Below are 14,884 nucleotides of genomic sequence, written 5' to 3'. Positions count from 1 at the left end.
GCTTCCGCCGTTTCATTAAAAAAATTAGAGCAATAAACTATATGTAATAGTTTATTAGGTGTAAATTTTGTATGGCTTTATTCATATCTTTTAGTTTTACTGCTGATGATGAATACTGTATATGTGTTCGAAATATCCAGTTAAATTTTATATCTGTTCACTGTTAATAAAAAGGTTTCATCCCTATTTTGAACTGTTTTACTTTCGTCATGGAGAAGCAGAGTGGTCTTCAAAGTTATCTACGTCTAGTATATGGGGATAATATGACCAAGGAGGTGTTTAAATATATTAGCACCAATAAGAGACACACAAACATTATAAATCAACAAGATTTTCTTCATCAATGTAAGAAAAAAAGGATTTTGCCACCTTCAATAAAATTCAATCTACATTTAGGCACTTTTAAAGGAAGAAAGTTCGAGCAAGGTCTACAATTTAAGACTTTAAACCATCTGATTAAAGATAAAAGGAGAAAAAGAGCTTTATTAGTGAAAGATTATTTTTGTTTTATTCAACAAACAGCAAGAAATCATTTCAATCATGACTTTCACCTTTCCGGAGAAAGATTACTTAAAAAGTTTTCAAAATTATCTGAACATAAAGCCGTAATACCTTCGTCATCTCTTGGACCAGGTTTCATTAATTTTTCATCAAGGACCTTAACGTTACAAAAAAAGTCCGTATTAGAAAAAGGTCCAAAATTTTGCTTTAGAACTAATAAAGTCCCAGTAGAAGAAATTATCTCTTCAATAGAAACATCTTTACATAGAAACCCCATCCTAATCAAAGATGTTAGCCTACTAAGAGCTTCTACAGTTAAAACCCTGTCAGAGTTTGCTTTAAAACCAGAAATCCCTAACAATTCTATCAAAGACATAAAAATTCTTAATAATTTAAGAAGGGATGAATCTATTATTATTACAAAAGCAGACAAGGGTAAAACTTTAGTGGTAATGGAAACCAAAGACTACGATTCAAAATTAAACGCTTTACAGAAAGATGAAAAAACACACCAAAGACTTTCTTTTGACCCGACGGACTCATACACAAAGAAGTTTAAGAACGAGTTAAAGAGTTTGAAGGATGAAAGGAAGATTATACCTTAACTTTTCTACTTTTTCTACTTTTCTACATTTCTAACTTTTCTAACTTTTCTACTTTTCTTAACTTTTTTTCTATGATTACATATTTAATTTCTGTTTGCTTAAGGTTTCATTTATTCTCCGATAGAGATTTTTGGTCGTTTTGAGTTTGAGTAATTGTAGGTTTCCATTTATTTTGATCTTAAGTTTAATATGGCATTTATTGTCTTTAGGAAGCTTCTTTTTTGTAATTTTTTTTAAAATTAATTTCTGTTCGTTTTTTATTACCAAATTTTCAAGTTTTCCAAAATTCCCTATTTTAAAAATATTTTTTATTCCAAAATTAAATTAACAGTTTTGGCAAGAACTAATAATATTAAACTGAGTATTTAATTTACAATGATATTAGTTGTCAGAAGCTCATCAGTTCAAGATTTTGTTTAACTAAGGTCCGGATTTAAAGCTTTGTAGCTTCTAGGCCCAAGCTTTTTTACAACTCCATTTTTGCAAGATTTTTGGGGAATCCTAAAAATTTCGAGAATAGTGAAAGCTACAGGGCCTAGTGGGCCTATTGGCGAATATTGGTCTGGTTTCACTGAAATGTTCATTTTATTTTCTATGTTTTACTAAGTAAAAAAGTAAATATCTGTAAGAAAAGTGGTTTTAGTAAAGAGCCAAATACGCAGTAGGCCTTATGCTTTTACTCTTAGGGAAATGGGCAGTAGCCCTAATCTTGTTTGTAGTGAAGAATAGAGGTGTGTCTGAGCAGTTTTGGAAAGATCTAATAAAATTAAACTGAATACCTATGATTTTGGAATAGAAAACCGTTGATAAGTTTTTTGATTAGGGGAGGGGCCAGGAGTGAAAGCCAGGGGTTAGCTGTTATGATTTTTGGACTGAAATTACGTTAATAAGTGTTTCATTTGGGGCAGGGGGATCTGACCATTGTGGGGAGGCTTAGGGGCTAGTTTTCATGATATGCCATCGATATTGTTTGTGGTAGGGAGGGGTATTGGGCCATGGAGGACCATGATTATTGCTTGTAAGTTTTTTTTTGGAGGGGGGTTTGTGCCATACAGAGAAGGCCAGGGGTCAGCTCGCTTTAGTTTTGGAATAAAACATCGTTCACAAGTTTTTTGATTAGGGTGGGTGGTTTGGTCTATTTGAACTATGTACTATCATTAAAACCATCACAGAAGAACCTTATATGCTCACCGGACATAACATACAACACTTACTCTAGGGCTCTGGGGTGTGTGTTGACCCTGGTGTTTTTGTTATGCAATCTTTTGACTTAATTTAACAAAATGGCCATCTCAAAAGTTCAACCGGATGCATTTGGGATAATGCATCCGGCTAATTAAACATGGCTAATTTAACAGATAAAGACGCTATTATGAAAAATTACTAAGATCTGGAAAAAGTATTACTTCTTACCTCCTGCGTGAATTGTAATGCCGTAGAAAAGAACTGCTATTTTTCGGCCACAGTCTGCGTACGTCATCTAACACTTCAATAAAAGTTGCTGAAACCCGAGTGATAATAAATGGGATTAGTGTATGGATAGAAGCAAAAAAGCCCTTTAAGTAAGACTTGACAACCAAGTAAGGCTTGGTGCGTATTGGGGACATGTTTCGATCCCTTTAAACAATCTAGATATATAGCCTCTGTGGTTGCCCAGCCTAATGTATCAGTCGGAGGTGATGAGTAATTGGTGTGATTCGTTCAGTTTTTAGTTATTCGTTTGATGTTTGTTAGTTTTTCTTTTCGTAAGATATGATATATAAATATTTCTCCTGGATTTTGATATTTAGATATGTTTTGTGTTTATTCATTTTGTATACAAATTTTTCTCTTATCCTATTTTTCTGTTTTTTTGGGCTTTATTTCTTCTGTTTTAGTTTCATTTGTCTCAAAAAGTGAATTCATCGTTCTGTTTGTCTAGTTGCTTTCCGTATGTCATTGACATGAATTTACCAAGCTGGGTGGAGAGTTGCGTGTGACAAATCATAGTTTGTAATTATTTTTGAATTTGTTTGACTCTTAGTTTTGGTGAAATCTGCTCCTTAGGTGAGCGACTATTTCATCTTCAAAATAACCCAATTGATGTTCTTAGTTTGATAAATAATTCAGTAGGTCAGTCTAATAAATCACCATCAAATCCGTATTTTTTGTTAATAGTAAGTATGTATCGGATTTAGATCGAGTATCCAAACGAGATGGTAGTTTCTCTGTACTTCAGCTTAATGTTCGTGGTCTTTGTTCTTCATTTTATTAGTTGAAAAAGATTGTGTGTAGTGGACACCCTGAATTTACTGGTCTTTGAGAGACTTCTCTTGATTCGAAAAACGAGTCTCAATTGCATCTCCTTGGGTATAAGATGGAATATTTGAATCGAAGTAGGATGATTAAAGGTGGTATTGCTGTTCATGTTTTGAAATATCCTCAGTATTCTGTTAGACGTGACCTGTCAAGAAATGAAGAAGGAATTTTTAAATCCATGTTTATTGAGATTAAAATCCAAGCTAAAACTTTGATTGTTGGTAATACATATATGTGTCCTAGTAGGTCTGTTCCTTTTTTTTCTTCAGATTCCTGATGAGGTTTTGGAAATAATCCAGCTTCATTCATGTAAATTTGTCATTATGGGTGACTTCAACCTTAATTTATGTGACCGAAGGTCATTCTCGTCCTTGCATTTTCTTTCAACAATGCTCGCTTGAGGAACATTACCTTCTGCATGCATTCCAACTTGCATAACTAAAACTACCACTTCTTTGCTTGATAAAATTTTTTCATCGTTGACCTTGGTGGAAAATTTTCTATTGAAGAGTGATATCTCAGACCATTTTCCTTTTTTTCCATGCCTAATTTTTCCGATTGCTCGCCTGGAAGAAGTTTAGGAGCTGGTTTTTCCTCTTTATAACCAAATGATCAGGGTTTGCATATTCTTAGGTCATGGTTGGCCTAAGAATATAGGCCAACCTATATTCTTACTAATAGTCTCCAACCTAGTCTGATATAGACCCTTTGTTTACTTTGTTTCATGACTCTTCGAAATTAGTTACCTTGGATAAATGTGATGCACCCCAGTCAAATCTCGTATCGAAGAAAATAGCCCATTTGAATCCTTGGATAACTTCTAGACTCCTTAAAAGTTGGAGGAAGAAAAATAATCTTTGGAAGGCTAACAAGTCCTTTAGGCCATTTTCGCGTGATTCTCGGCTTCAACTTTTCAAAGCTTATAGAAGGATTTACAATTTGCTTTCCCGAAAGCCTAAATCGCTATTTTATTATAGAGAATTCTTTGCGTGTGGTAAAGGCATTAGGGAGACATGGAAAGTGATCAATTCTGTTATCAGGCTATCTTGACTGCTTCCTCCTGCCCTATCAAGTGATGTGATTGGCGGCAAAAATGAAGAAGATGAGCTAAAAGTTCAACTTCGTATTTTGCTAATATTGGCAAAGCTACAGCCTCTTCGGTAAGTCGTTCTTCTTCTCTACTTGATTTTAGGTCATACCTTGGATCTCCTTGCCCTTAATCAATGGAATTTTAACCTGTCTCTGCAGCTGAAATAGTCAGAATTGTCAATGGTTTGAGGAGTTTTTTAGCTTCTGACTAAGACCGTATTCAGAACCCTCTCTGCCTCGACAACCTCAAAAGGCAAACCCTGGTCCGGCATTTCTACTGGCGAAAGATAGTTGACCATTTTTTTCCAGTGGTTTTTGGAGGTATAATTTGCAATCATGCTGAAGAGTAGAGTGATAATGGTTAAATTTGAAAAATAAATTTGGATCAATATCATCCAATCCTTTAAGTATACAAAACACATTTATAAAGTCACTACGGCGTCTACGATATATCAACAACGGGAGTTGAAGCATGGAAAGTCTCTGCGGATAGGAAAGGCACTGAAGGTATGGGACCAACCTAGTGGCCCTTTTCTGAACCTTTTCTACCCTGTGCTCATCCGGTAGATTTAATGGAGACCAATCCGAAGTATTATGCTCAAGAAGAGGCGGACCATTTATTTATATAGTAATAAGAAATTACGAAAGTTAAACTTACTAAAGCTTCTCTTTATAGACGACAAACAATAATTTGCATTCTTAACAATTCCTAAAACATGCTTATCAAATTTCAATTAGGTATCAAAGTAAACGCTAAGGTCACGCACTATTTCGTTAGAAGGGACTCGTATGCCTGACAGCTGGTAAGTATGCACAGGCTGGAATTTACAAGCATAGTGTAGAACAGCACACTTAGAAAGGCTTATGAACATAGAATTAGATTCGCACCAATAAGTGAGAGAGTCAAGATCCTCCTGTAAAAGCTGCACATTGTTTTTGTCACGTACTGGTAGATGAAGTTTTACATCATCCGTGAACATCTTGACAGTAGAATGCTGAACAGAGGAAGGCAGATCTTTGATAAATAAACAAAATAAAATTAGACCGAGGAAGCTACCCTAAGAGACTCTGCTTAACACATCAATTGAGGATGACATAGCTTCACCAACGACAATCTACTGAGTTCTTCCACTTAGATAATCAGCAATTAATGGAATTATTTTTTTTTTTACCCAATTTATAAGCTGCATAATTTTAAAGAAGGATGGGTATTGAAAATTTGTCAAATGCCTTCGAGAAGTCGATATAAATGCAATCAAATGGTATAGCTAAATGTATATATATATACATACATATATATATATATATATATATATATATATATATATATATATATATATATATATATATATATATATATATATATATATATATATATATCACAGGTGGTACACAGGGACACAACTACAATGGCGCGTAACTAATATGGCGCGTAACGACTTACGTTCGCGGGGTAATGGGGGGCCTGCAGCGCCCCACCAACTAAGTGTTGGGGTGGCGCTAAGCGCCACCCCAACAGCTAGTATATATATATATATATATATATATATATATATATATATATATATATATATATATATATATATATATATATATATATATATATATATATATATATATATATATATATATATATATATATATATATATAATATGATTATTCGGTTCCCCATGAATCGTTCTAGCCTGATTTTGGACATTAGTCTGCATTATTACAAAATTGCATAGGGGACATAGGATGATTTTAATCTATAAACCTTAGTAAGTTTCAAATGAATCCTAATGTGACACAGGTTTCTTTGACGAAAGCAAGGGGATTAAAATAGTTCATTAATTATAATGTTTTATAAAAAGTTTGTGGTAACGAGTTGTAAAAAGGAGTGAGCCGGCTCAATAGTAAGTGAAACTCTAAAAAATGGAATTTTGATATCAATAGATGCATAAAAAGAATCATATATTTATACTGATTTAGATATATAAGTTTCATTAAGTTTAGTTTTCACCATAAAAAGATATTAGCCTGAGAAAGCTTGCCTTATTTTCGAAAATAACGAGAAACAACGAATTAACTACGAATTAACTTAGGTAACGTACATCTATATCCGTGTATTTTTATTATGTATATGAGGGGTTTACCCCTCGTCAATATTTTTCTTTGTCTGCATTATTACAAAATAGCATAGGGGACATACGATGATTTTAATCTATAAACCTTTGTAAGTTTCAAATGAATCCTAATGTGACACAGGTTTCTTTGACGAATGCAAGGGGCTTAAAAATAGTTCATTAATTATAATGTTTTATAAAAAGTTTGTGGTAACGAGTTGTAAAAAGGAGCGAGCCGGCTCAATAGTAAGTGAAACTCTAAAAAATGGAATTTTGATATCAATAGATGCATAAAAAGAATCATGTTTTTATACTGATTTAGATATATAAGTTTCATTAAGTTTAGTTTTCACTATAAAAAGATATTAGCCTGAGAAAGCTTGCCTTATTTTCGAAAACAACGGGAAACACCGAATTAACTATGAATTAACTTAGGTAACGTACATCTATATCCGTGTATTTTTTTATGTATATGAGGGGTTTACCCCTCGTCAATATTTTTCTTTTTCCACTAAAGTTTAAATTTTGGTTCAATTGTTTAGAAATGACTTCAGAATCACAAAGGCCGTATAATTATGATAAATAGCTCTTTTGAAAATACTAAAAATACTTTAGCGCAAACAGCGAGGCAGTGAAGAGGAGACGAACCCTCTTATATATGTAGTAATTTCTGTTTGCTTTAAGTTTTAATGCTGCTTCTTACCTTCAGCTGAAAAAACTGTATTTATTTATTTTCTCATTATTTTTTAAGTAATGCTGGAAAGTCTAGCGGCCCCTTTGTAGGAATTCTTTTCCCCCATGATAAATTCCTCCCTGTGAGGATACTCCCACGTAACCCTCTCCCTCGCCCCCCACCAGAAGAAAATCCCCTGAAAACGTCCGTATACTTCCCAATGGCTAACTGGGCAAAGTTCATAAATTGCAGCCCTTTCCCTGGGGAATTTGGGAGAATAAGTCGTCCTCAAAGACATAATTACTAGATTTTTCGACTATGCCGATCAAAATGGCCATTTAAAAATTTTGTTCTAGTGACTTTGGGAAAATAAGCGGTGGAGAGCGCTTAGTTGCCCTACAATTTTTTCGTCACTTAAAAAGGGCACTAGAACATTTTAATTTCCGTTAAAATAAGCCCTCTTGCAACATTCTATGACTACTAGGTTGATACGGTCACCCTGGGGAAAAAAACAAATAAACACGCATCCGTGGTCTGTCTTCTGGCAAAAAAAAACTCCACATTTTTGCAAATAGGAGCTTGAAACACAAGAAAGAAAATAGAGAGATATTAAATCAAGTAAGAGTTTAAGTTAAGATTGGTTAGTTTCCTGAATAAGAGTCATCGATTTATCATAAAGTTTTGAAAGTGGCTTCAGAGACGAAGGAAATGTTGACATCCTAACAACACAACAATATGAAACATTAGACTGAACTATGCTGCAGAACAAGATTCTTAGAATCAACCTTAGAAATATGTGTTTGAGCTTTCTAAGGATTCCAAGACTCCTGGAAACTTTTATTTTAAAGAGGTCAATATGATGCTTGAAGGAAAGATTTTTGTTAAGCAAGATGGCAAGGAATTGAATGTCACGATTCTTAGGTCTACTTAGAGCACCTCTTGATAATTGTATTTTATTTAAGTCAGGGCAAGTCTTTGAGACTTTGGAGAAAAATGAGAAAACACGACTTCCCGACATTTAAGGCAAGATAATTTACATCAAACCACCGAATAACTCTTTCAAAAAGTGATATCAACTTTGAACGAAGATTAGACTGTGCCAAGAGTACTGTCATCAGCAAAAGCAAAAAATCGTAAAATCAGCAAAAGTAATAATCGTAGAAATAAACCTAAACTTCCAAGACTCATACTCCAAGCAATACGTGAAAAAAAAGTCTTTGGTGGTCGTATATTGAGTCACAACATAGTATAGTAGTCAGGCAAGGACATTCGGATGCTCAGTTGCAAGAGGATCCAGGTGAATGGCATGCGTATGCACTAGCGAGAAACAAGGTTACTTGGCTTCTTAGGACTAATCGTGAAGAGCTTAAGTCGCGTATTATTCACTCAAGCACCGTATCACCTAAAATATTTTAGAAACATGTAAATAGGAGTAAGCCTAGCCTTGCTCCATCCACATCTTCGTTCACAAATCAGGATACATACCAAAAGATTGATAGCGATTTTGAGAATGCTTTTATTTTCAGGCAATTTTTTTTACAGTTTTTGCCAAAACACAGCCAATTCATTCAAATGAAGCTAATTTTGAATCTCAAGTAGAGTCTATTGGGTCAGATTGAATTGCTACAACAAAGATGTTTTTACTCTGTTTAAGCTGACGGACGAACAACTTAAGCGCGAAAAATTCAGACAAGTTCTAGACATCCGAAGTATGGGGATGAACCGATATATTTTTTTGTATCCTGGTTTATAAGTGCATTAAAGGTTATTAGTTTTGTATGAAAAAAAATGTAATATATAGGCCAACACCAGATGTCCTCTTCAATTAGAGTCTCAACTATAGACTTCTATGATTTAAGTAACAAAAACGTAAAAGAACCCTACTCAGTCGATTTAAATAGAAAAAGAGGGCATGTTCTTAAAGTAAACGTTCAAGTATTTATCAACTCTTATGGTCCGACAAGAGAGGGCTCGGAAATAGATGTTTTAAACTTGAGGAACCTGTTTGAAGATCTTAAATTTACTGTGGTGGTGAAAGACAATCTCAACGCCGATTATATGCGCAGTGCAATTAAGGAGTTTGCAAATAGGAAGGATCATACCTGTAGTTTTGTATTTATATTATCACATGGTACAAAATCACATGGTGTCGACGGTAAATGGGAAATCCTTTGTTCAGATGATAAATCGGTTGCAATTGACGATGTTATGACAATGCTCTCAAATAAAGAAGCTAATCATCTGAGCGGGAAACCCCGATGCATAGTAGTGAATATATGCAGTGAAATAACTTGTGGCAGATCAGCTGCTAATCCCAGTCCCAATCCAGTGTCAAATCCAGTTCCAAATGTTTATGGCAGCCCATCTATTCGTGAAAGCAACATATCAGTGGATAATATGACTAAATTTATTTCGATTGCACCAGGATGCGCATCTTCCCATGATAAAAAACTTGGATCCATTTTATTTCGAGCCTTTGTAAGGTTTTCACATTGAATTGCTACAACAAAGATATTTTTACTCTGTTTAAGCTAACGGACGAACAACTTAAGCGCGAAAAATTTAGACAAGTTCTAGACATCCGAAGTATGGGGATGAACCGATATATTTTTTTGTATCCTGGTTTATAAGTGTATTAAAGGTTATTAGTTTTGTATGAAAGAAAATGTAACATATAGGCCAGCACCAGATGTGCTCTTCAATTAGAGCCTCAACTATATACTTCTATGATTTAAGTAACAAAAACGTAAAAGAATCCTACTCAGTCGATTTAAATAGAAAAAGAGGGCATGTTCTTATAGTAAACGTTCTAGTATTTACCAACTCTTATGTTCCGACAAGACAGGGCTCAGAAATAGATGTTTTACACTTGAGGAACCTGTTTGAAGATCTTAAATTTACTGTGGTGGTGAAAGAAAATCTCAAGGCCGATGATATGCGCAGTGCAATTAAGGAGTTTGCAAATAGGAAGGATCATACCTTTAGTTTTGTATTTATATTATCACATGGTACAAAATCATATGGTGTCGACGGTAAATGGGAAATCCTTTGTTCAGATGATAAAGCAGTTGCAATTGACGAAGTTTTGACAATGCTCTCAAATAAAGAAGCTAATCATCTGAGCGGGAAACCCCGATGCATAGTAGTGAATATATGCAGTGAAATAACTTGTGACAGATCAGCTGCTAATCCCAGACCCAATCCAGTGTCAAATCCAGTTCCAAATGTTTGTGGCAACCCATCTATTCATGAAAGCAACAGATCAGTGGATGATATGACTCTAGTTATTTCGATTGCACTAGGATGCGCATCTTCCCATGATAAAAAACTTGGATCCGTTTTATTTCGAGTCTTTGTAAGGTTTTCAAATTGAATTGCTACAACAAAGATGTTTTTACTCTGTTCAAGCTGACGGACGAAAAACTCAAGCGCGAAAAATTAAGACTAGTTTTAGACATCCGAAGTATGATGAACCGATATATTTTTTTTTTGTATCCTGGCTTATAAGTGCATTAAAGGTTATTAGTTTTGTATGAAAAAAAATGTAAGATATAGGCCAGCACCAGATATCCTCTTCATTTAGAGCCTCAACTATAGACTTCTATGATTTAAGTAACAAAAATGTAAAAGAATCCTACTTAGTCGATTTAAATAGAAAAAGATGGCATGTTCTTATAGTAAACGTTCAAGTATTTACCAATTCTTATGTTCCGACAAGAGAGGGCTCGGAAATAGATGTTTTACACTTGAGGAGCCTGTTTGAAGATCTTAAATTTACTGTGCTGGTGAAAGACAATCTCAGCGCCGATGATATGCGCAGTGCAATTAAGGAGTTTGCAAATAGGAAGGATCATACCTGTAGTTTTGTATTTATATTAAAATATGGTACAAAATCACATGGTGTCGACGGTAAATGGGAAATCCTTTGTTCAGATGATAAAGCAGTTGCAATTGACGAAGTTATGACAATGCTCTCAAATAAAGAAGCTAATCATCTGAGCGGGAAACCCCGATGCATAGTAGTGAATATATGCAGTGAAATAACTTTTGACAGATCAGCTGCTAATCCCAGTCCCAATCCAGTGTCAAATCCAGTTCCAAATGTTTGTGGCAGCCCATCTATTCGTGAGAGCAACAGATCAGTGGATGATATGACTCTAGTTATTTCGATTGTACCAGGATATGCATCTTCCCATGATAAAAAACTTGGATACATTTTATTTCGAGCCTTGGTAAGGTTTTCAAATTGAATTGCTACAACAGAGATGTTTTTACTCTGTTTAAGCTGACGAACGAACAACTTAAGCGCGAAAAATTTAGACAAGTTCTAGACATCCGAAGTATGGGGATGAACCGATATATTTTTTGTATCCTGGTTTATAAGTGCATTAAAGGTTATTAGTTTTGTATGAAAAAAAAATGTAACATATAGGCCAGCACCATATGTGCTCTTCAATTAAGGCCTTAACTATTGACTTCTATGATTTAAGTAACAAAAACGTAAAAGAATCCTACTCAGTCGATTTAAATAGAAAAAGAGGGCATGTTCTTATAGTAAACGTTCAAGTATTTACCAACTCTTAAGTTCCGACAAGAGAGGGCTCGGAAATAGATGTTTTACACTTGAGGAACCTGTTTGAAGATCTTAAATTTACTGTGGTGATGAAAGGCAATTTCAACGCCGATGATATGCGCAGTGCAATTAAGGAGTTTGCAAATAGGAAGGATCATACCTGTAGTTTTTTTAATTTATATTATCGCGTGGTACAAAATCACATGGTGTCGACGGTAAATGGGAAATCCTTTGTTCAGATGATAAAGCAGTTGCAATTGTCGAAGTTATGACAATACTCTCAAATAAAGAAGCTAATCATCTGAGTGGGAAACCCCGATGCATAGTAGTGAATATATGCAGTGAAATAACTTGTGACAGATCAGCTGCTAATCCCAGTCCCAATCCAGTGTCAAATCTAGTTCCAAATGTTTGTGGCAGCCCATCTATTCGTGAAAGCAACATATCAGTGGATGATATGACTCTAGTTATTTTGATTGCACCAGGATGCGCATCTTCCCATGATAAAAAACTTGGATCCATTTTATTTCGAGCCTTTGTAAGGTTTTCAAATTGAATTGCTACAACAAAGATGTTTTTACTCTGTTTAAGCTGACGGACGAACAACTTAAGCGCGAAAAATTTAGACAAGTTCTAGACATCCGAAGTATGGGGATGAACCGATATATTTTTTGTATTCTGGTTTATAAATGCATTAAAGGTTATTAGTTTTGTATGAAAAAAAAATGTAACATATAGGTCAGCACCAGATATGCTCTTCAATTAGAGCCTCAACTATAGGTTTCTATGATTTAAGTAACAAAAACGTAAAAGAATCCTACTCAGTCGATTTAAATAGAAAAAGAGGGCATGTTCTTATAGTAAACGTTCTAGTATTTACCAACTCTTATGTTCCGACAAGAGAGGGCTCAGAAATAGATGTTTTACACTTGAGGAACCTGTTTGAAGATCTTAAATTTACTGTGGTGGTGAAAAACAATCTCAAGGCCAATGATATGCGCAGTGAAATTAAGGAGTTTGCAAATAGGAAGGATCATACCTCTAGTTTTGTATTTATATAATCACATGGTACAAAATCATATGGTGTTGACGGTAAATGGGAAATCCTTTGTTCAGATGATAAAGCAGTTGCAATTGACGAAGTTATGACAATGCTCTCAAATAAAGAAGCTAATCATCTGAGCGGGAAACCCCGATGCATAGTAGTGAATATATGCAGTGAAATAACCTGTGACAGATCAGCTGCTAATCCCAGACCCAATCCAGTGTCAAATCCAGTTCCAAATGTTTGTGGCAAACCATCTATTCGTGAAAGCAACAGATCAGTGGATGATATGACTCTAGTTATTTCGATTGCACCAGGATGCGTATCTTCCCATGATAAAAAACTTGGATCCGTTTTATTTCGAGCCTTTGTAAGGTTTTCAAATTGAATTGCTACAACAAAGATAATTTTACTCTGTTCAAGCTGACGGACGAAAAACTCAAGCGCGAAAAATTTAGACAAGTTCTAGAAATCCGAAGTATGATGAACCGATATATTTTTTTTGTATCCTGGCTTATAAGTGCATTAAAGGTTATTAGTTTTGTATGAAAAAAATGTAACATATAGGCCAGCACCAGATGTCTTCTTCATTTAGAGCCTCAACTTTAGACTTCTATGATTTAAGTAACAAAAACGTAAAAGAATCCTACTCAGTCGATTTCAATAGAAAAAGAGGGCATGTTCTTATAGTAAACGTTCAAGTATTTACCAATTCTTATGTTCCGACAAGAGAGGGCTCGGAAATGGATGTTTTACACTTGAGGAGCCTGTTTGAAGATCTTAAATTTACTGTGCTGGTGAAAGACAATCTCAACGCCGATGATATGCGCAGTGCAATTAAGGAGTTTGCAAATAGGAAGGATCATACCTGTAGTTTTGTATTTATATTATCACATGGTACAAAATCACATGGTGTCGACGGTAAATGGGAAATCCTTTGTTCAGATGATAAAGCAGTTGCAATTGTCGAAGTTATGACAATACTCTCAAATAAAGAAGCTAATCATCTGAGTGGGAAACCCCGATGCATAGTAGTGAATATATGCAGTGAAATAACTTGTGACAGATCAGCTGCTAATCCCAGTCCCAATCGCAGTGCAATTAAGGAGTTTGCAAATAGGAAGGATCATACATGTAGTTTTGTATTTATATTATCACGTGGTACAAAATCACATGGTGTTGACGGTAAATGGGAAATCCTTTGTTCAGATGATAAAGCAGTTGCAATTGACGAAGTTATGACAATACTCTCAAATAAAGAAGCTAATCATCTGAGTGGGAAACCCCGATGCATAGTAGTGAATATATACAGTGAAATAACTTGTGACAGATCAGCTGCTAATCCCAGTCCCAATCCAGTGTCAAATCTAGTTCCAAATGTTTGTGGCAGCCCATCTATTCGTGAAAGCAACATATCAGTGGATGATATGACTATAGCTGCTTTTCCCTACGTGGATAAGTAGCGACAATTGTATTTATTATATTTGGTGGTGGTTTTTATTTGTTTTTAGATTAGTTTTTCTTTTAATTTTCTATCTTGTGCTGAAGACGCCTTGTTTTATACAGGCGAAATATCCGCGTTGTTTTAGTCTTTTAATTTTACTGGCCGTCGTCTCGTTTGAAGTTTTCTTTTTTAGAGTTTTATCTCTCTTGATTGTTTATTCCCAAATACTTCTTAGCGACAATCCTCCCTCAAAGCAAACACCCACATAAACTTATTTAGCCAAATCCCCCCTTGAGTAAAACAACAACCCTCTTAAATTATATTTAACCAGCCCCCCCCCCGTACCAATTTAATAAAGCTAAAGAATCATCTGATGTTATATGCTGATGATTAAGCTACTAGGGCTAGCCAAATGTAATGAAGAACTGTCACTATTAAGCGAAACCTCAACATGCTTTCAAGGTGGTCTTAAGACCGGAGACTGCAGTTTAAGGCATCAAATGTAGTTCTTCATCTTGGTGGGAAAAAAAAATAATGAAAAGTAGACTTC

The 14,884-nt window shown here is 34.9% G+C and overlaps 4 protein-coding genes across 4 annotated transcripts; all 4 read left to right on the top strand.

Moving 5' to 3' along the window:
- Positions 1–209: 209 nt before the first annotated feature.
- Positions 210–1,106, top strand: LOC136028559 (uncharacterized). The gene has a single exon (XM_065706404.1). It carries the CDS (start codon positions 210–212, stop codon positions 1,104–1,106), a length of 897 nt encoding a protein of 298 aa, XP_065562476.1.
- Positions 1,107–9,084: 7,978 nt separating this feature from the next.
- LOC136028557 (caspase A-like) lies at positions 9,085–9,768 on the top strand. The gene has a single exon (XM_065706403.1). It carries the CDS (start codon positions 9,085–9,087, stop codon positions 9,766–9,768), a length of 684 nt encoding a protein of 227 aa, XP_065562475.1.
- Positions 9,769–9,961: 193 nt separating this feature from the next.
- LOC136028556 (caspase-12-like) lies at positions 9,962–10,645 on the top strand. The gene has a single exon (XM_065706402.1). It carries the CDS (start codon positions 9,962–9,964, stop codon positions 10,643–10,645), a length of 684 nt encoding a protein of 227 aa, XP_065562474.1.
- Positions 10,646–13,468: 2,823 nt separating this feature from the next.
- Positions 13,469–14,353, top strand: LOC136028555 (uncharacterized). The gene has a single exon (XM_065706401.1). It carries the CDS (start codon positions 13,469–13,471, stop codon positions 14,351–14,353), a length of 885 nt encoding a protein of 294 aa, XP_065562473.1.
- Positions 14,354–14,884: the final 531 nt, after the last annotated feature.

This window comes from Artemia franciscana, chromosome 6 (assembly GCF_032884065.1).
Source record: "Artemia franciscana chromosome 6, ASM3288406v1, whole genome shotgun sequence".
Taxonomy (NCBI): domain Eukaryota; kingdom Metazoa; phylum Arthropoda; class Branchiopoda; order Anostraca; family Artemiidae; genus Artemia; species Artemia franciscana.
The sequence above is the reverse complement of the archived record's forward strand: the minus strand, read 5'-3'. Positions and strand labels throughout refer to the sequence as shown.